The 20,828-nt window shown below is 38.9% G+C and overlaps 1 protein-coding gene across 1 annotated transcript in view; it reads left to right on the top strand.

Annotated features, from left to right (window-relative positions):
* The first annotated feature begins 3,862 nt into the window (after positions 1-3,862).
* Positions 3,863-20,828, top strand: part of RTTN (rotatin) — an 88,228-nt gene continuing 71,262 nt past the window's right edge. Inside the window, exons 1-12 of the mRNA XM_044426505.1 lie at positions 3,863-3,956; positions 7,682-7,869; positions 8,658-8,856; positions 9,163-9,249; positions 11,088-11,178; positions 11,580-11,694; positions 12,341-12,491; positions 13,641-13,806; positions 14,178-14,359; positions 14,647-14,762; positions 15,936-16,106; positions 19,254-19,466. Of these exons, the coding sequence (XP_044282440.1) occupies positions 3,878-3,956; positions 7,682-7,869; positions 8,658-8,856; positions 9,163-9,249; positions 11,088-11,178; positions 11,580-11,694; positions 12,341-12,491; positions 13,641-13,806; positions 14,178-14,359; positions 14,647-14,762; positions 15,936-16,106; positions 19,254-19,466 (1,758 nt within the window). The 5' untranslated portion in view covers positions 3,863-3,877. The remainder of the gene's footprint in view (positions 3,957-7,681; positions 7,870-8,657; positions 8,857-9,162; positions 9,250-11,087; positions 11,179-11,579; positions 11,695-12,340; positions 12,492-13,640; positions 13,807-14,177; positions 14,360-14,646; positions 14,763-15,935; positions 16,107-19,253; positions 19,467-20,828) is intronic.

Genomic DNA, 20,828 nt, shown 5'->3' with positions numbered 1-20,828 from the left:
TTGCCTGTTCAAAACCCATATTTAGTACAGTCCACAGGGGAAGGCCCAAGAGGGCTATTTTCTGTTCAATTGGTTTAATCCAGTTGGATTTGAAGTTGTCTTGCAGGATTAGTGGAGCAAGGCCAACTGTAAAGTATACCAACCTGAGCCAGTGTGGAAGAATGCCCCCCCCCCCCAGATCCTAGCTTCAATTTGGATCTGTCCGGTCTTCAATCTTATCTTTGCACTGGAGACATCCCTAGGAAGACCCAGTATTGCCCTCAGAAATTTTGATTGGACACATTGTAGTACTTGGGTGTTTGGGAAAGGCCCCAGTTGAGATCTATATAGTAATTGAGATAGTATTTTTGCTTGATATAGTTGGAAGGCTAGGGAGATGTAATGGCCACCTTTAGATTTCATGAATTGTATTATGGCTGACAAGCTTCTCTGGGTGTTTAATGCCACATATTCACCATGGGCCTTCCTGGAGCCATTTGCTTGTAAGACTACACTTAAATATTTGAACTGGGAAACCTGCTCGATCTTGTGCTGATTTATCTTCCTTGATCGAGTTTTTGGTCTTTTTGCAAAGGTCATGTTTTTTGTTTTTTGGTAATTGATTGTCAGATCTTCTTCCTTGCAATATTCAGCCAGCTTCTGCGGTGCTCTTGTGAGCCCAATTGGAGTCCTTGAAATAATAGCTGCTTCATCTGCATATAGTAGTATAGTTATATGCCTCCCTATGATTTTTTGTTTGTTTGTGGGAGGGGTGAGATCAATGTGCTTTTCTTTGCTTTTTGCACAAGCATGCAAAAAAGTGGCGCCCCACTTATGGAATGTGCTCCTCAGAGAGGTCCGCCTGGCACCGTCATTATTTGTTTTTCAGTGCCAGGCCAAGACCTTTTTATTTAAATGTTATTTCAATTGTTAAATTTATTTATTGATTTTATATCTTCCCGGGATGTCTCCAGATTTTTAATGTAATTGCATAGTATTTATTGTATTGGAAGCCGCCCTGAGGCTTTTGCAAATGGGGCGGCATAGAAGTGTTCCAAATAAATACATAAATAAATAAATACAGAAGCAGTTGTAAAGCATGGATTCAAATGGATCTTTGAGATGAGAAGGCTTCATAATTGAACAAACATATGTGGCAGTCTAAAGGTCTCATTAAAACCATTAAGTCTAAAATTACTTATCTGCAATCTTAGAACCAGGGGAAAACATTGCTTGGTGTGTACGTATGGGAAGAACTCAATGGCTTTGCAGTGAATCCAAACTGTGTGCATGGGAATAGGCCAACATGGGAGTAAAATGTTAGTACCATGAGATTTACCCTTCAGTGGTGATTCCGCACTTCAGTATATCATGTTGTTACACAAGTTTAGAAATTTAATTGTGGTTTCTAAAAAAGATTTATTTACCCTGTCTAAAATCCAAGGAATTGTTTCTGGAATGCTTAAATTGGGCTTCTGGTATTAACTCAGAAAAATCATAACATTATTCTCTTTGAACATTGTGTTACGATCTCCATTCACTTTCAAAAGCCAGTTGGTATATCGTGCAAAGGGATGAGTGCTGCTCAAGAAACAGAAAAAGAGATTTCTAAAGTAAGTGGAACTATATAAACATCTTCTTCAAAGTCCAAAGGCCACTGTTGTTGTTAGTTGCAAAGTCGCATCTGACCCATCAGGACACCACGGACAGCATTCCTCCAGGCCTTCCTGTCCTCCACCATCCCCCTGAGTCCACTTAAGCTCACACCTACTGCTTCAGTGATTCCATCTAGCCACCTCATTCTCTGCCGTTCCCTTCTTATTTTGCCATCAATTGTTCCCAGCATTAGGCTCTTCTTCAGTGAGTCCTTCCTTCTCATTAGGTGGCCAAAGTATTTGAGTTTCATCTTCAGTATCTGGCCTTCTAAAGAGCAGTGGCTGCTCCCAAATACCTCACATGTAGTCTCTATGTATAAATTTCCCTTTCTTGCTTTAGTAGTGGGGTTCTGGCCTAAAAGGGGTTGGAGCTCCTGCTTGAAAGATATTGTTGATCACTGCAATATTTATTCTGTGTATTATGTTTATAGGTCATCTTTTCCTGAAAGGGACAAAAAGCAGCTTACATAATCCTCCTTTCCATTTTATCTTCACACCAATCCTGCAAAGTAGGTTAGGCTGGGAGTCTCAAAAGAACAAGTATATTCACAGCATAATCTAGGCATGTCTGCTTAGTCTCATTATATAGGTTAATTTGAAGGCACTGGCTTGCAGCCTCCATGTAAGGGGCATAGCACACAGCAGACTCACCAACATGAAGATAAAGACTAGGTGAAAACCAGGAAAAGAGGTGGGGTCAAAACACAGCAACAGAAGACAAAAAAGAGATGCTAGATCAGAACAACACAGCATTTGTTGAACATTGCAAAACTACTTTATAAGTTGTTCTTCTATTTCCATTGCTTTACTTGATGGTGCTTAGTAGTTTAACAAGGTCAATGTGTGTTATGGTAATATTCTTATATAGGGGAAGCCTAATAGGTACTTTTACACCTAAGACTTAAAACAGTTTTAATAGGGCTTGATGTAATGTGATTGTAAAAGCCCACAAGTTTTACCCATATTCCAAAGTGCTTCCTTCATCTGTCTTTCAGGGTAAAAATAGTGAGAGGAAGAAAATCTATTTACGCCTGATGTGGAAATGTCCAGTAATATGTTCAGAGGAAAGTGCTGCACCTACATTTTTCCATGTCAGAGGTCAGCAAATACAATAGGCTTTTTGTTTTGTTTTTAAGAATGCTGGATTACTGCTGCAGTTAAAATTCAAACTGCATGAAATACAGCTGAAGATAATAATGTAGATAAGTATTACAACTGTTTCAGCATTTGCATTCTTATGTCTGGTCATGTGCTATCATACCAGACCACAGTGTTGTTTACATTGGATATGTTACAGATCCTTCTTGCAAGAATCAGATGACTCAGTTTGCAGTACCTTCAGTCTTGTGAATCCTTAAGGGGCAACTGAACCCATTTAGTCAAATTAATACTTTTACTTTGACTTCTAAATTCTCTGCTGTACAAAGGAGAGAATTAGCAGAGTCTGAACAATCCATTCTTCTAAGGGATAATGGAGTCAAATCACCCAATTCTCACTTAACTTACAAACAGATGTTGAGAGTTGAAAAGGTCTTATAGCAGGAATCAACTCATGTCACCTTCCCTTGGGCTTTAACTGAAGATGAGAAGGCTACAAGGCACTCATGCAGTTTCCTTGGACATCTAAGTGAGCCAAGGACAGGAACTCCAAACCCAGCCTATGAGAATTTCTCTGAAATTTCTTCACTAAATTTCTTTTCAAACTGAATGAGAATTGATAGATATATAAAGAAAGAACTTTTCGGCATAACAAATTTGCTTTCCAGTAGTCTTAGTCCCTCTACATTATATTCTCTTTACGCTGGAATCCTGTGCACGCTTACCTGAGCAAGTCCCATTAAACATCAACATCAACGCACTTAACACCAGAGGCGCTACAAGAACTGGGATGCTTGTTACCCAGGCAACCAGAAGCCCCAAATCAAGTATCGTGAGAATGGAACTTAGCCTACAAAAGCGCTTCACTTCCGCCATTCGGAAGACTTTCCACGTGACCTTAAAAGTAATTCACTTCAATACGTATTTAGTATGGCTTCTTAGGAATGCTGGGAACTGTAGGACGTTTTCCCCCCTGTTTAAACGCTCATAAGATGGCGCCCTAAGGGAGGAAACGGGCGGCGCCACAACTACATTTCCCAGCGGCTGTTTGAACTCTACGGTTCTCGCGGGATCTTCTCCCGCTGTATCCTACCGCGCTTGGAGCGCGGCGGTTGAATCTGGACCGATGCGGCAAGGTGACAGCGATGGCTGGTTGCGGTGTTGTTGCAGCTGCTGCACCGTCTCCGATTGAGCTTTCCTTGTCACCACTTATCCGGAAGCTCCGTAAGTGCTTGATATGCTGCCTTTGCTAGGGAAGCGAGCTCTCTTTGAGTATGTGCATACTTTCTTGTCTTGCCAAATGATTGCAAATATCTCTGCTTTTAGAGAGAGGGCGGTAGGGGCAGACTGGAGGCAAATCTCTTGTGTATCAGCTTTAGATAAACTCGGAATAAGTAACCGCGTCTACACTTTTGTCTATGGGGAAGTAAATTCTATTGAATTCCATGGAGATTACTCCAAGGTAAACTAGCATAGGATCGCAGCCTTAGTCTACCGCCCTATTCGTATTCACCAGTGAAGCCTTCTCCGTGCTGATGCGTCCAGATATTTTAGACAACAATTGCAATCATTCCTGGTTGAGATTGATAGCAGCTGTGTCCCAGAAATCTGGAAGGCTGCGCTAGAGGAAGGAAGCTTTATGGAAGACAACACCTCTGTATGCATAGGATTGGGCTGTGTATTAAACTTTTCTTTCAGTGCTATTGCTTCTCTGTCTGCCAAAGTGTTGATATTATTATTTATTTCATGTCTATACCACTCTGTAGCTGATCCTGTCTGGGCAGGTTACAATAATGTATAAAACAAATCGATGAAATACAATAGAAGTATAAACGCAACAATGTAACAATAAATTTAAAATAGCTTAAAATATACTGTAGAAACCCAGTTTCTACAGTAAAGAAGAAGAATAACTTGGATCACTAAGTCCTCTTGCTTAGATTCAGCATTGTCATTAGCAACCCAAAGGAGTTGTGCACTGAATGTCTATTACCAGCTTTGATACGTCAGCTATGCCATTTCCTGAAAAGCAACATCCCAGCCTTGGTGCTCCATGCTTTGAGAGACTTGTTCTTCGGTTACTGTGATGTCCTTTATGTGAGGCTACACTTTTGCTTGGTCTGGATGCTGGTCTTGGTGCTGAACTCAGTGGCAAAGATGCTGCATGTGGTGCCTTGCTAAACGTGTACTGCTTTGGTGCTAAAGTGACAGCACTGCCAACCTGTTAGTGACCATGCTGAGTTTAAGGTTTGGTTTCAGCGTATCAAGTCCTGTTCAGCTTGAGAGGAGGTTACCTGCGCAGACTGGGCGTGTTCAAGCAAAAAGCTAAACAATGCTTCTTGGTTACCGCTCGGCATGGTATTGTACCCTTTGTCTTGTGTTCACATGGTATCTACTGATGAATAGTTTCCACGTGCATCCATTTTCATTCCAAATGGCAGCACATATCCCATCTTCACTCACAGTTGGGAATCAATCCCAGGGTGTACTGCTCTTGCCTGCCCTGTCTGCCCCATTGGCCCACATGCTCCTCCGGGCATGTTCTCAGCCATCTGCTGCTTTTTCTTTCTTCATCTGCTGCTCTGTAGAGCCACTGTTGGTTAATTAGAGCAAGACAGTTGCTCTGCTTACGCAGTAGAGGATCACCTCCTGCTGCTGCAAAACACCCTGCCAATGCATAAGAACACACCTACCCACTCCCCTCACTGCACATGTGTCTGAAGCTCACCCCTCCACATGTGCGGGATTTGCACATGCTGCCAAGGCTGCCGCCCCCCCCCCCCCCCCGTAACCTGGCACGTGAAGGGAGCAGTGTAGGCACTGGTGTCAGGGAGTGCATCCCAAGGGTACCCTTGTGAGCATTTGCCTGGGAAAGTGTCTCCACAAGGCATGAGGACTGTTATTGTTCTGTAGCTGAGGAAGCAAAGCAGAGACACAGGCAGCTCAGAACGATTGTCCTGATGGATAGTTCCAGTTCTCCTCATGTGGAAGACAGCCATCACATGAGGAGCCTACACCGTTGCAGCATGGGACATTCAGGACTTAGCTCAGCCAAGGTGCCGATCCAGTCAGGTGCAGCAACCAGGCAAAAGTGCCTGGCACAGCTGCTCCCACCGTCATTCCTTTCTTCCCTACTGACGTGTGCCCCTCCAATGTCTAGCGGCCACTCAGCCACTGCTGTGGTGATGGGATCTTACCAGCAGCAGGGCCTTGGAGAGATGCATGCCACCAGGAAAGAAAGGGAGTGTGGAGACAGTCAGTCAGAGTACTGCTGCTGGCACCTCAGCTGTTGCTAGGCGGAAGAGGAGGCTGGGGTGTCTGTTACCACTGCGGGTGCTCTTGGCACCAACTTCCTGGTGGAAATGTAGAACTCACATGCAAATATTGTAACTGGGCTCACACATAACTACAAGCAACAGGGAAGTGTGGAAACCTTAACATAGATTGTTGATTCTCCATGGGATTTCATTGAAATCAAATGATTGCACATCACCATGGATGCTGAATTCACACAAAATGACAAGCCCTGCCAGTATGGTTTCTAGCAAGGCTTGTTGTTACATGTGAACACAGCCTTTGCCTTTCCCAGTTACTAAGGTAATTGAAGGAAGTCTTGCTGGCTGTACAGTGTCGTGCAAGTTCTGATCTAGTGGCAACCCAGAACTGGGCCCCACTTTATGAAATGCCCTCTCAGTATTTGGGATGTGCATATTTTAGATGCTTTCTTAAAACCAATTTCTTTACTGAAGTGTTGCTGTTTGTCTACTTGTTGACTGTTGTGCTTTCACCTTAAAAAATTAACATATTTTAACAGATGATTTGTTTGTATTTATAATCACTACGTCTGTAAGCTAATTAAAAATACCTTCGGATATGGTAGTGGTGTTTTAGTAATATTAATAAAATCACCACTGAGTTCAGTAGGTTTTGAATTTACGTAGTCTTCACCTGAAGTTTCAACATCATCATCATCATCATCATCATCATCATTATTATTATTATTATTATTATAACATTTCTATGCCGCCCCTTGCCAAAACCTCGGGGCGGCTTATAACACGATAAAATACATTGAAATACAATAGCACATAATAAATTACCATTAAATATTGTGACTGAGATGTAAAAGAGCCAGTGTGGTGTAGTGATCAAGTGTGCAGGACTGGTACACAGATGACTTGGGTTCAGAAAATGTGCCACTTGCTGAGACAAGTTGTTAGTTTGGTTGGCATTTAGAGGTGCACATCTTTGTTTCAACTGTTGTAGGACCATAAGGATATCCCACAATTGACAGTTGTGTAAAGTGATCCTTAAGATGGACCTAATTTAGTCCAGTGTGTTCTGCACTGGAATTAAAATTTTTGTGTAACTTTGTGGAAATTTCTTCTCAGTGGAATTTGCTTTGCCATGGGAGAGTTATAGCACTAAGCACACTTTCAGCATGCAGTGAGTCCAATGCCTCTGTTACTTGCTGCGATTAGGTTGGTGTTTTTCTATACAGGCCGCACACCTTATTAGTTTTGTTGTGATGGGGATTGGGAGCCCTCACTAGAGGTTCCCTTCCTGTAATGCTCTGTTCAAGAAAAAATGTGTAACTTCTGTAGTGTCTTTTAAGAGCAAATTGGGTTACTTCTGGTTGCAAGGAAAGAAAATTTCTTCAATGTTAGTAAAAACTGAATATGTATGACTGTAATGGAGAAATGAATTAACTTACATTTTCAATGCAGTACCTCTACCAAATATGAACCCCAGGTTCATTTGTTTAAGTTTAATGGCTTAATCTGTGTCAGATTAATTGCATGAAAATCTTATTTCCATGCTGAGCTTGTAGATTCTGCATTATTTAAATGTGAGCAGCATAACAGCAGGAATGCATGGAAACAATTGATCCGGTTTACAGTATGTAATAAATTTATTTGGAAATGTCTTCTGTTTTTGTTTTTGAACAGGCCATCAATTGACGGAGATTAGAGAAAGAGCTCTTAAGAATATTTTGTGCAAATTAGATCATAATTTGATTACATATGCTGATTTAGTTCAAGAAAAGCTGCTTTTTACCGGTCTTCTAGAATGGTTCAATTTTCCTATAGTGCCAATGAAAGAAGAAGTTCTAAATTTAGTGAGCAACTTGGTAAAGGTATGGTTTTCTTTGATAGTAGTATTCATTAATAAAACCAAGAAATAGGAAACAATATTATCTAGCATTGATACCTACTTTAAAGGTTAGTTGTAGGTTATCTAAATTAACTTAAACCTTGTCTGGTACAAAATCCCTAAAATAACTAAAAGAATAAAATTGGTTGGGGCTGATGGTCTCATGGCTTAGTAAATAGTATTGTTGACAGTATAAACTGTGTAAAATGGTTTAGGACCTGGGTATTTGAAGAAAGATCACCTTCCATATACACCTGCCTGAAATTTAAGATCTTCTATGAGGTCCTTCTTTGAAGGAGGTTAAAAGAGTGGCTACCCAAAGAAGGGCCTTTTCTGTGGTAGCACCCTGGCTCTGGAATCTGCTTCCCAGAGAGCTGTGCCTGATGCCAACGCTTAATTCTTTTTGGCACCAGACCAAACTTTTCTATTGACCAAGTATTTAAGGGTTGATGTTTTATTAAAATTGGAATTTTATTATATATTTGATATTGTATTTTAATGTGCTGTTATTTATTTGTGAGCCATCTTGAGACCTGTTTCAGGTAAAGATGGGGTAGAAATGTTCTAAATAATTAATTAAGTTTTTAAACAAACCTTGGGGAACCAGCATATTATGCCAACACTATTTAGACCAACATGCTAAACCAAACAGGAAAAGCTGAATCTTTTGAAAGGTAGTTTAAATTAAATGTCCAGTGATTTCTTATCTCCCAAAAGCTAAGAAAAGGTTTTTTGTTCATTTTAAACTCACTGTATTCTTTGAAATTTTAGCATCCGTCTGCTGTGGAGCAGCTTGTTGGGATAGGGGCAGTGGATTTCTTCTCCCAGCTTCGTCCAAATGTGGATCCAAATCTGCAGACTGTGATTGATGGGATTCTGGATGGACTATTTGTACTGCCTCCAGAAATGTCCTCTGATTATCAGGCAATGCCTTATCAAGCTGAGCCTTTGCCAACAGCATCTTATTCTGGTAAGTTTATCTGTTGTTTGCAACTTATTAGTAAATGTGGGCCTTACACAGAAGAATGCTCATTTACTCAAGCCACATACTGTTCTTTTGTTAATGGCATTTATACTTGTTTCCAATGTTCCTTTAAGTTACTTGCAGGTAAAGAAAAGGCAATTTAATAATACAAAACTTCAGAAATGGAAAGGGCAGGCCTCCACTTAAAAAGGGGAAAAAAAGAATTGAAGGGCAACAATTAATCTTTACAGTTAAGAAGAGTGAAAGTATTTCACAGAGCACCATTGCTTACTACAGTTTTGTATTTTAAAGTGTTGCCCCAAGAAGCTCATGCTGGATACTTTCAACAAGAGAAAAGTCATTTACAAGAAACAGAAACACCACCAAACCAATTGGCTGGTAGGTAATTATATTACCTTCATGTAAGTCAACATATATTTGAAGAATTTTATCTCAGTGTCAATGCCATGGTGTTACTGACAATGACCACTGAGTTTCCATGTTTGCTAAAAATGACCCTTTTAAGATCTTTTTTTCAATAGGGGAATCTATATGTATTATACTATAACCATGATGTGTTTGAAACTGATTTGATGAACTAATGAGACGGCAGGAAATGTTCATGAACTCTTGAGAAATAATATGACTAACTTCTGTAAGAGATGGAAACATGGATGGTTTGGCTGGAATTAAAACATACAGATAGAAGATCAGGTGTAGCTTTGTGATAGGCAGAGTGAATATAGAAAAAGGGCTTATTAGGTCATAGGGGAGCCTGAGTGTGCACATTTTAGAGTTACAGTGACTGGAAGAACAGCACAGAGTAGGCAATAGACTGAACATAAGGCACATAAAAAGGTATGGGACTTCAGGACAAAGACACAGAAGTAGGGAAATGATCTACGAAAGGGTTAATGAGAGGAGAAAACTGAATTTCAGATATTATTTTATTTATTTATTCATTCATTTAGAGTATTTGTATGCCGTCCCATCACATAGCCTCGGGACGGCTTACATAAAGCAACCAGCTGCTTAAAAATGGATTCTAACTGCAACAATCAAAAGAGTGCATTTAATTCCAGTCACACTTAACATGCAGAAACAGTAGATGTAATTTGGTTCTTAACTTTGTTTCAAACAGGTTTAGAACATGGTATCAGTTCATCTTTCTGAGAGACTGCTCTGAAGAATGTTATTATAGACTAAATAGCCTAAGTCAGGGATGGATAACATATGGCTTTTCAGATCTTTAGGTTTACAACTCAGCTTTTGGGTGGTATCGAAATAAAATTAATCATTCTCAGTTGTAGCCAGCATAGCCAATGGTGAGGCATGATGGAGTTGTGGTCTTCCCGAGGTTTTGTTTATTTATTGCATTTATTTACTACCCCCTAGGCAGAAAGGCTCTCTTGGTGCTTTGCTACATTAAAACAAGGCCATTCTCCTAGTTGTCACCCTTACTTCCTGGAGGGAAGGCTCCTTGAGAAGGACTCCAGAAGATGTTCTTAAGGCCATCTTCTGGGAATATATGGGAAAAGGTGTTCCTTCAGGTAACCTGTCCCCAAGCCATTTAGGGCTTTCAGTGTTAGTACAAGCGCTTTGAGTTGGGACCATACTTCAACTGTTAGCCAACACAGCTGAAAGAAAACTGGCATGATGTAACCTTGTGAGCCAGTCCCCATCAATAGCTGTATGGCCCTATTTTGCATCAGTTGAAGTTTTGGGATCATTTTCAAAGGCATCCCCACATAGAGCACATGACAGTAATCCAAACAAGATGTTAGCAGAACATGGATCGCTGTTATAAGGCTTTGCCTGTCTAGGTGCGGCCATAGTTGGTAAATCAGCCTAAGCTGATAAAAGGTGGTCTGTGCCACTGAGTCCATGTAAAACTTGAGCTTTGACCTACAAGTTGCCTATTCCTGGCTCAGAACATTGATTTATAGGTTTCTAGCATTGTATCTTCACTCTTGTCTCAGTTTTCAGGGTTAGAAAAAATCTAAGGCAGGCAGGCAGGCAGGCAGACAATAAACTCCAGCATCAAATGCTTTTTTGAGACAAGTAATCCCTTGATTATTGTTGGTATTATAAATTATTTTATGCAATTAATAAACAAACGGGATCAGATATACCTGTTGTAGAAGCTGAATCATTTCTATAAAAGGATCTACAAATGAATGTTATCTTTATGCTGGTTATAACAGCACACATGAAAAACTGCTTTTCTTTCCCTCCAGTGAAACATGGAGTAAAGTGCTTTAAATTTACTACATTTCCTTGGTTATCCTTGACCACAACAGATAGGCATGTTGTCTCCTCAAGTGAAAGGTATATGAAATTACCTTGTTTTTATTTCTGCTTATGAAAGACAAACATTTTGCCTATAACTGATTATTCTGTCACAGATTTCTTTTGGGGTAATGAGTTAAATTGCAGTGTTAGATTGATCAACTCTGGAAGGCAAAGAAGACATTGAGAGATGAACAATTTCCATGAGCTTCTTTAAAGTGCAAAGTATAAAAATGATATCTAAAACTGCTGCAAAGGGGTTTGGCTATTCTAAGTCTGTATGGAATGATTAACAAAAGCTCTATTACTCCTTCCCCTCCCTTCTCACTTTTTCTAACATTTTAAGCTACCTTGGATCTTGATGAAAGGGCGGGCTATAATCGCATCACATCTAGGACTATGCATTTTTCACATACCATTGTTTAAAATGCATTTTTCAGCTCACTGAGAAGCAAAAATCACAAGTTAATTTGGAATACATGCGAACTTCTACAAGATGTTATCATGCAAGACTTTCCTGCTGAGATCTTTCTCCAAAGACCAAAGATTGTTCAGGTTAGAAATGCTTTTAATGCACATGTTTCATTTTCTGAGAAAGAGGGGTGTTGTTCTTTTTTTTAAGCTGGCCTTACTAGCCCTCCAAAATTTGATTTTGCTAGGCCCTCTCCCTCTGAAATTCACCACAAGTTTAGGGTTAGTGTCAGGGGGTGGGAAATGCAGAAGACAAGGCCTTACACTCCCCACCCCAGCAGTTCAAAGATATGAATGCAGATCTTTATCTCAGCACTTGCTTTACCTCAGCACTTATTCGTAACAGTGAACTTTGAGCACTGGTAAAGCACAGAAGCAGAACAACCTTGGCTTGGAGTTGAAGATAAGAGGTGAAGGGTTGTTAGCTCTGGACCTGGAGAAGGAACAGACTGTAGATCAATTTCCCCTCCTCACTGGAGCTCCCCCTTCCTGTACGTTTTGCACTGCCGTCTCTATCAGTTGCAGATGGTGTGCAGGGATTGCAGGGCAGAGGAAAAGGGAAACTCCTGTTGTGTGAGAGGAAGTCTGCTCATGTAACTTTGGATGTATTCCAGAGGCTGTCTTGAACTCAACAGATATACTTGCATAAGTTGCACAGTACCACTCTCTTCCATCTAAGGTGCCAACAAAATCACATCATACCAATAATGCATAGTTTTATTTTCCTCAGAGTCTTTTCTCTCTGACAACGCTAGCTCTTGGAGGAGATGGACAACACCGTTTGGCCTTACAGGCTATCTTATGCCTGCAACAGTTATGTGTCTTGTTAAGAAACAGGCTTAATTTTCATAGAGATCCAAGTTTTGTCTCAAGTGAACCAGGTTTGTGTATAACTAAATCTTGTTAAACTGATTCTTTATTTGACATTAACCAACAGCTTTGTTTTCCACTGAAGTGAGATCTAGGAGAATTTGGCCAGCAGGTCTCTTACCAGGCAGAAGGGATGTAAAGGGACTGAATATGCAGGTGCACAGATTTTACGCAGTGCTTAGCTCCTGCAAATAAAGTGCATCTTCCCCATAAGATTTTAACATTATACAAATATGATGATGGATACAATAAACAATCAAATAAGCAAATATAATATACTGGAGGTGGACAAACTTCAGTCTTATTGCATCTTTTTGCCTTTTACTAGAACCCCAAGATCCACCAACCAGAGTGGTGTGCAAGACACTATTGCCTAAATGAGCTTGTTTATGCCAAGCTTATGCCAAGGTTTTTAATTCCAGCAGCCAAATTTAACTGGGAAAATTATCACTCTGTGCTAAGTTAAATAACTGGAAGTCAGCAGTCCTTGCTGATCTACAGCAAGTCAGTCAGAATTCCACTTTCTGTCCACTGTTGGCGCACTGCTACAACAATCATTAATGTATACATTCTAAGCTGGTTATCTGGAAATCAAAATATTTACCTTCCATAAGAGAAGGCTTGTACACTTAGACAGTTACATAATTATACTGGCACAAAGGTGCAGCAAAGTAGAGGGGGCTATTGAGGGACAAATGACAAGGATAATTGAATCTATTCTGCTTGGCTCACATAGGAAACAAGTATAGCTGTTGGTCAAAACTTCATTTGTTGATGAAGCCATCAGTATGATCCTACTCTCTGTGCCTTATCAGTTGAAGATTAACCTACACATATTTCCATCAATACTTGACCTGGAGACAAATGTTAATTTTCACTGCAAAATGCAATTAATTATATTTACATATTTTTATTGCCTTTTGGCTACATTTTTTAATTCTAGCAGAATTAAAAGAAACCTAGAATAAATTAAAATTATTCTAGCTAAATTTTTAGTATCAAAACAGTGGAATCTTTTTAGTGTTGAATTGAAATAGAAGTGTTAAGCTAATTTATGCTTTCTATGGGATTGATTTGATGAAGCAGAATTAATAGTATTTTTACTCTAGTTTTGTACTTGGAGCATGTAATAGTCTGATATATAATAATTTGTTATAAAGGTACCATTTCCCAGAATTCCTCAATGTCACATGGGCAAGATGCAAGAAGACTCTCTCATTCTCAGAATCCATCTCCTGGTAGCAGTAGTCCTCGACCCTCTGTGATAGGGCGCACAGGTCAGCGTCCCAGAGGTGATGGTCAAGATTGGGATGCAGCATCTTCCAGGTGAGAAAGTTGGCAGATGGCATAGTTTGATGTGAAATTAATACAGTTACATATTGGTTAGGGACATCTGCCCATAGTAACTGAAGATGGCACTTCAGGCTTCAAGCACATGGAAACTAACATTGATATGTACTAAATGTCAAAGTTTAGTCTATATGACTTTGTTGCTATGGTATGGTCAGTTACACATCCTCTTTTCTTAAAGGTAAGCAGAACTGCAATAGTATGCATCTGTGTCTTAACACACTGTATCAAAATATTGAAACTGTATTTGCCATGCAGCTTATTGATTGCAGCTTGTAAAATTATACTGTATTTTTTAACTGAATCATTGTTTCTTTGTTTGTTTGTTTGTTTGTTTGTTTGAATAGTGGAAGCAGTTCCCATGCTAATACAAATTCCAGAATATCTGTTCCATCACCTTTGAGTATGGGTCACATTGACTTGCCAGAACTGGAAAATGAGGACACCTTGGAGTTACAGTTTCAACAGCTTAGTCTTCCTAGGTTCTGTGTAGAAGTTTTGGAATATACTGTGCCTCTTTTAAGAACAGGTGTGTGTTGTGTATGTCTTTTCATGTAAATAGTCCTGGAATTCTATATATTAGTCTTCTATTAAAAATGTAATATTTTCAAAGCCTTCATTTATGGAAGAAAACATAATAACAATTATTTTTCAAACTACTGGTATATAATAAACAATGAGATTTTATGCTAAGCAACTTGCATTAAAACCTAACACAGTTAGCGGACTTTACCATTGAAATGCATCCTCCTTTACTGCATTATTTTATGGCATGGCTGTCCATTGCTCTAACTGCCATGCTATGTAAACTCATAGGTGGCAGGAGAGTGACTTTGCAAGTTCTAGAATTGCTCACGGAAGACCTTCTGCTTATTGTTGATGCCATCTCTGAAGATGTTTGGGAAGACAGCAGTCTCTTTGGACTAGAACTTGTGAGAATATCAAATGCCTTTTTGCTATCTATATTTCATAGTTTGCTTTTGTATGAATGGATCAGAAATTTATTGCATTTTTTGATAACTTGCTAGTATATGCCAAGAATTTAGAGTGAGCAGCAGATCTACAAAAAGGGGTGTTTAATATCCAGACTTCTGTCTCTCTGTAGATATAGATATATAGATATTTATAAAATGATATTAAACATTATACAACTGGAGTGAAATTGCAGGGGTAGAGTTGAAAATGTGTTTTATTTTGCTATTACATTAATTTTCTACCCCAGACCTTCTTTTATTCTTTGAATAACTCCCCATTTGTTCCAACCATTTTTTATTCTCTCCGTTTTGTTAAGGCCTTTTCCCCATTCCTGATTGTTCCAGAGTAACAGCAGAGATAGCTAGCTAGCAAAGTGTGGTTTATCTCTGGCTGTCAAAGTGAAATGTTCTTCAAATAACATAATTTGCAAACTCTTGAAATATAAAATAACAAATAGTGAAAGAGAGCATTCTTAAAACAGTTGCTTATCTTTCAGCTACTACACAAGACTGCTCTTTTTTATTGCCTTTGAAAAGCAGGTAACACAAATATTTCCTAGACAGTATATCTGCAATTGGGTTGGTGCCCTTAAAGGAGCCTTGCCATAATAGATCTTGTTTTTCCTAGAAAAAAGGGATATGGAGGACATTTTTTCTTTTGGTTTTTAACAGTTGGAGAGGCTAAAATGGATTTGTACTACTATCTGATGTACTGTCCAATGGTGTTATTGTGCACAGTGGAATAGTACAAGCAGAACTCTGTTGAATCTTTCTGATGCACAAGTAATTGTGCATTATGGTTATGCAAACAGTAGTACAACAGGTGATGCAAGCATTATGCATAAGCAGTGGCTCAAATGGTAGTGTACTGAATTACACATGTGTAACTTTTGTTATATTCTGCCCATGAGCTTCTTGTGAACCTACACAAAACCATCATGTGGCGCAAGGAGACTTGAAAAGACCTGTTTAAAAAATGTAGGAGCACAAGAAAATGTGTCTTTTCCCCTTCACTGTATTATCTATCTAAAATAGAGTAAAGTATGAAGTTCTTTTCATTTTAAACGTACCTGTATTAGTAAGTTGGTATATTCTGTTCATTAATGTTGACTTAATTATTCCTATTTATAGAAAGAAAAGCTGCTTGAAATCCTAGATTCTTTAGGTGAAACCATATCCTACCATAACAGAAATGCAAGTTCACAGCAGCCAGAGTTTATGACAGTACATCACAGAATCATGTTCATTAGTGTTTCACTTTTCACAGTTCGATTGTTGCAAGCACTTGTCCCCGTAGAGAAGGTAAGATACATCACTTTCCCTGCACATGGGATGGATGCTTCTGGGATGATGCTGGGTGGAAGGGCTTTAAAAGTTTGGACATTTTCAATTATCACGAATAAGGGTAAAGGAGCCAGAAAATACCCATTACAGATAATGTAGAAGACATGTAAGGAAAGTGAAGGAAGGTTATACTTTGAGGCAATGTACACTAAACCATCATAGAAAAAGAAGCTGTGGAAAATACAATGACTATTAAACATGAGTCTCCTGAAAAACTGACCAAGTATTATTGTGGTCTCCTTTGCACTCATGTCAGTTCAGAACTAAGCCAGAAGGGAATAGGAATCATCACCTCATTCTCGTGTGGAAGATACTCTTCCCTCTCTCCAGTATTGGAGTATAATATGTTTAGCCACCCCTGTTGCATACATGACCTCCTGCACATTTGTGGCCTGGTGTTATGTTTCTTGTAATGGAAATTTCAGAGTAGGTTTCACTTCATTTTCTAATATTGGAGGTGCTTTTTCACAGGATTCCTCTTCGAAGCAGTCTGTCATCATTTTATCTCTTCTGCATAGTTTTGAATACTGCTTCCACTGTCTCTTTTCACTGTTCTGCTAAGATAGTGTGTTTTCCATTGGCCTTTCAACATTTTTTATCTATGTTTGAATTTGGTTCCTTGGATGCTTTGGAAGAATTCTGTTGTTTTTCCTCTTTTGTTCTTTTGTTTTTCCTTGCACTGGCTGTTGTAATAGTTCTTTTTTGTCTCTACATGATAGTCCCTGAAAAGTTGCATTCAGGATTCTGATCCCTTTTCTCTCACCCTTGACTTTTCCTTCTCAGCTATTCTTAGCAACTGTGATTGTTTCCTCTATGATCCATATAAGGTTTTTCTTTCTTTTTGCTGTTGAAATAGTTTTGTTCCTAATGAGATCTCTGGTTTCAGTTCACAGTTCTTCTGATAAACAATATTGCTTTCTTTGTCAATAGTTGTAATTTGTTTAGGGAAAACATTTTTTGGCCCCTACTTGTACATCATTCATGAGGTGATCAATATATATGGAATAGGAGTTTGATATGCAGAAGAGCAGTTACTTTCAATTTTCAGACAGACATTCTTCTACATTCGTAGGGAATGTAATATAGTTTCAGAGTCAGTAAATTAATAATAGAATTGTATTTAAATTTTCATTACTGCTTTGTTTTATTACTGCTTTCAGTATGGCTGTGTATGCACTTGAAACTAAGTGGGGCATCTACTGAAATCAATATTTCCCTGAAGTGGCCCTCAGGCTAAAATACATGCCAGGAAGCAGGAGATCTAAATTAGGGCACAGATTAGTAAGATACTGCTCAGTAAATGTGTATTGACTAGTTCTGTAAAGATGTAGCTCAATACCTACTTTATATTTTGGAACTATCATGGGATCAGCAGGTTACCTTGTTGTTTTCTGTGCTCTGAACTGAAGCTGAAGATTTTTGTGTTTATTTCAGAGTATACACATTGCAGGAGTTGAAAGAAAAGTATGCCAAGCTAAGATTTTAAAAAGCAGTAAAGCACGGACATGGAAATTAAGTGTGCCATCTGGTGGTTAGAAAAGATCTTTACACTGCTATTCGCATTCCTTTTAATCTGCTGTGTCCTACAATGAATGTCTTATTTCCGGCTGTATTGTTTCTTTTGCAGAAATAACTGTACCTCTACGTTTTACAAAGTTTGATAAAAGGCAGTTGGTGTTTAGCTAATGGATACTTCTATAGCTGTAATATAGAGACAGTGACTCATCATTGTGTAGATCCTGCTGCCCTCTAAATAATTATTTTCTGGAATGAGAACTTCAGTTGCTTTAAGCATCAGTTTATTTCAAAAATATGTAATTTTTGTTTCTATCTTATTAGCCCTTGGTCACTAATATGAATACAATTTCATAAATATTTAGCTAGGTAACATAACTTTAACACCCATTCACATAACATTCACATAATAATACAACATGACATTATGAAGCAAATAAATTATAAATTAGAAGATAGGGATATCTAGAGATATTTCTTAAGCAAAGATTCTTTTTTGAATACCTCTGACTGTTGTGAGCTCTCTTGAAAGGGAATACTCAGAATAAAGCTTGTGCTTACGGATATCATTACTGATATGGTTTCATGAGTCAAGCATCTCTAGGACAGATAGGTAAAACCTGGGATCCTCAGATTAATGATCTAGCGGAAAGTGATAGTGACAAAACCCACAGCAGATCCTAGACTGAGGGTTTGAAATGTATTAGTCACTATCTTGAATTCTTCTTAGAAACTCAATAGTACTGTTCAGTGTACATGGTCCTGCTTCCGTAAGAATGTGGTTACTACAGTATGTCCTTGGCTTTTGAACTGCTTTAAGTGTAGTCCCCTGTTGCAATGCATTTTCAATTCAGATACCAAAAATTATCTGGTTCAGTAACGACAACCATTACCTATTACAGGAGTGTCTCAGCCTATTGGACCACTTATGCATTCTGAATCAAATGTTTTGGCTCCAGTTCTACAGCCACCTCAATATTGTGCCTGTTTGTTTGAATAAGAACTGTAACATAAAGCATATCTTAATGCTTTATGCTATGCTTAATCTTCATAATTTTGCTTAATTCTCATAATGTTCTGTGAAGATTGTGCCCAGAATCCAGTGTGGCACTTATGCCCCCACGAATTCCTTTCTGCCTTGTTGATTCCCTTCCATAAGTGCTGGACCCTGCCAATTCTTTTGCACAAGTGGAACCCACCACTCACACAAGGAAGATTTATTCCCTCTTACACAAAGCCTTGAAACAAGTAGAAACACTATGAAAGGAAGGACGGCAGCAGAGCTCTTTTAGATGAGTTCTGCTTATTTGCCTCCTCCAAGAAGCAATAATTCCACTTATTTCAAGTTGCCCTGGAAATGTGAAATAACTGTTGTGCAAGCATTTGTACAGTTAAATCAGGGCAGAAAAGAATTGGTTGGAGCAGTTCTCTTTCGGATTCTTCCTTGCATATATTAAAAATACATTTAAAAAGTTAAATGGAATATCATATATTTATATATTTATACTGACTTTCAATTAGCCTTTCCTCTAAACCATTTTCTTTCTTTCTTTCTTTCTTTCTTTCTTTCTTTCTTTCTTTCTTTCTTAGGCCGGCAGCGTTTTACCAGAAAGCTTACTGGCTGCTTTATTTGTCCTTTCACTGGACATGCCTTTCTCTTTGGAATACCCAAGTATTCATGAATCTGTCACGGCTTACTTGGAACAAACAAATTCGGAAGACTACACTATTTATAAACAAGCTGCACAGGCTGTGTATTCAATTGAGTGCACCTGTAACTTTATGCTGGATGTCCACAGAGAGGTAAGAATCATTGCCTAAATAAGTTTAATTACCAGAATTTCTAGGTATAATTTTTGTGAATGTATTTATGCACTTCGTTGAAAAGATTAATAAGTTGTATTCATCACTGTTGTGGAATAAAGACAAGATGATAAAGGATTGTGTTTTCTGTTTCGAATGTTCTCATCCCTGCTTGCTGATGTTTTGTTTGTTTGGGACTTGTGGGTGATTTTTTGCGTGGTCAAGTGACAAGCCTTAATTTGTCTTTCATATGGGTTTCTTCTATTCGTAATAGTTTAAATCTAGCAGAGCAAACCTATAACCTTGGAACCTTGGAAAATTACTCTTACCTCAGAAGCTGGGCATCCACACAGATCTTCTACTGCACATTTACAGTCAGTACAGAAAGAACAAACTGGATGCTGCTTTGAGGCTGCAGAAGTGTTCCAGAAAAAGGGAAAGAAATGGGTGCCACCAAGATACCACGTATTCTGGTGAAGTCTCAGGTTCCTTCCCTGCAGTTACACAGTTGAAATCAGCTCTTGAGTTGTTTTGCAGAGTAGGACAAGTGTGGTGTAGTGGTTAAGAGCATGGGATTGGGACTCAGACGATCTGGGTTCTAGTCCCCGCTCAGCCATGGAGCCAACTGGGTGACTTGGGCCAGTTACAGACTCTCAGCCCAACCTACCTCACAGGGTTGTTGTGGGGATAAGATGGAGGAGGAGAGATGATGTAAGCTGCCTTGAGCCCTTTGTAGGAAAAAGACGGTATAAATTGAACAAGTAAATAAATAAATAAAAGTGTAGAGGTTATCCTCGTGTTCTGCATAGAATCTGTGTAATCTGATTTCCAACATTCCCATAAGACTGCACCACAGGGTATAGGTGTCAAATCAACAAGATATGCTTGCTATTCCATAGTCACAGCAGGGCTGATTCTCCAGCTCTAGCAAGAATCTTTCATGAAAATTGGCAATGAGTTAATGATTTTTGAAATTCAATGCATTCTGAGTTTAAAATTATGCTGTTTAGCTGCTACCACATTCTCCAGAACTTTTTGATTAGTCTCCACTAGTATTTTGAAAATACAAATTATGCTGGAGGAGCTTTCCGAAATCTTTCAATGGACAGTATATGTTCATTATAATTGTGCAAGAGTAATGGACAAGTTCTCTTGTACAAATGTGACTTTAATTGGTTTCTTCTCCCGTAGAATTACATAGTTGGATGCTGCCCTTTATTGCTTTAACTTTTTGGTCTACATCCAAAAAGTCACCTTGCTACTTACAGAGTTGTGCTGGGTTAGATCTGGTCTGGTATGTGCTACTGCTCTGTGATGAGTTGGACTAGGTGGCTGGGGATTATTGAAAGTCATTTAGAAAAC

The sequence above is a fragment of the Varanus komodoensis genome, unplaced genomic scaffold, assembly GCF_004798865.1.
Source record: "Varanus komodoensis strain SLA01 unplaced genomic scaffold, ASM479886v1 scaffold17, whole genome shotgun sequence".
Classification (NCBI taxonomy): Eukaryota; Metazoa; Chordata; class Lepidosauria; order Squamata; family Varanidae; genus Varanus; species Varanus komodoensis.
Note: the sequence above shows the minus strand (reverse complement) of the source record. Positions and strands in the feature narration are given on the sequence as shown.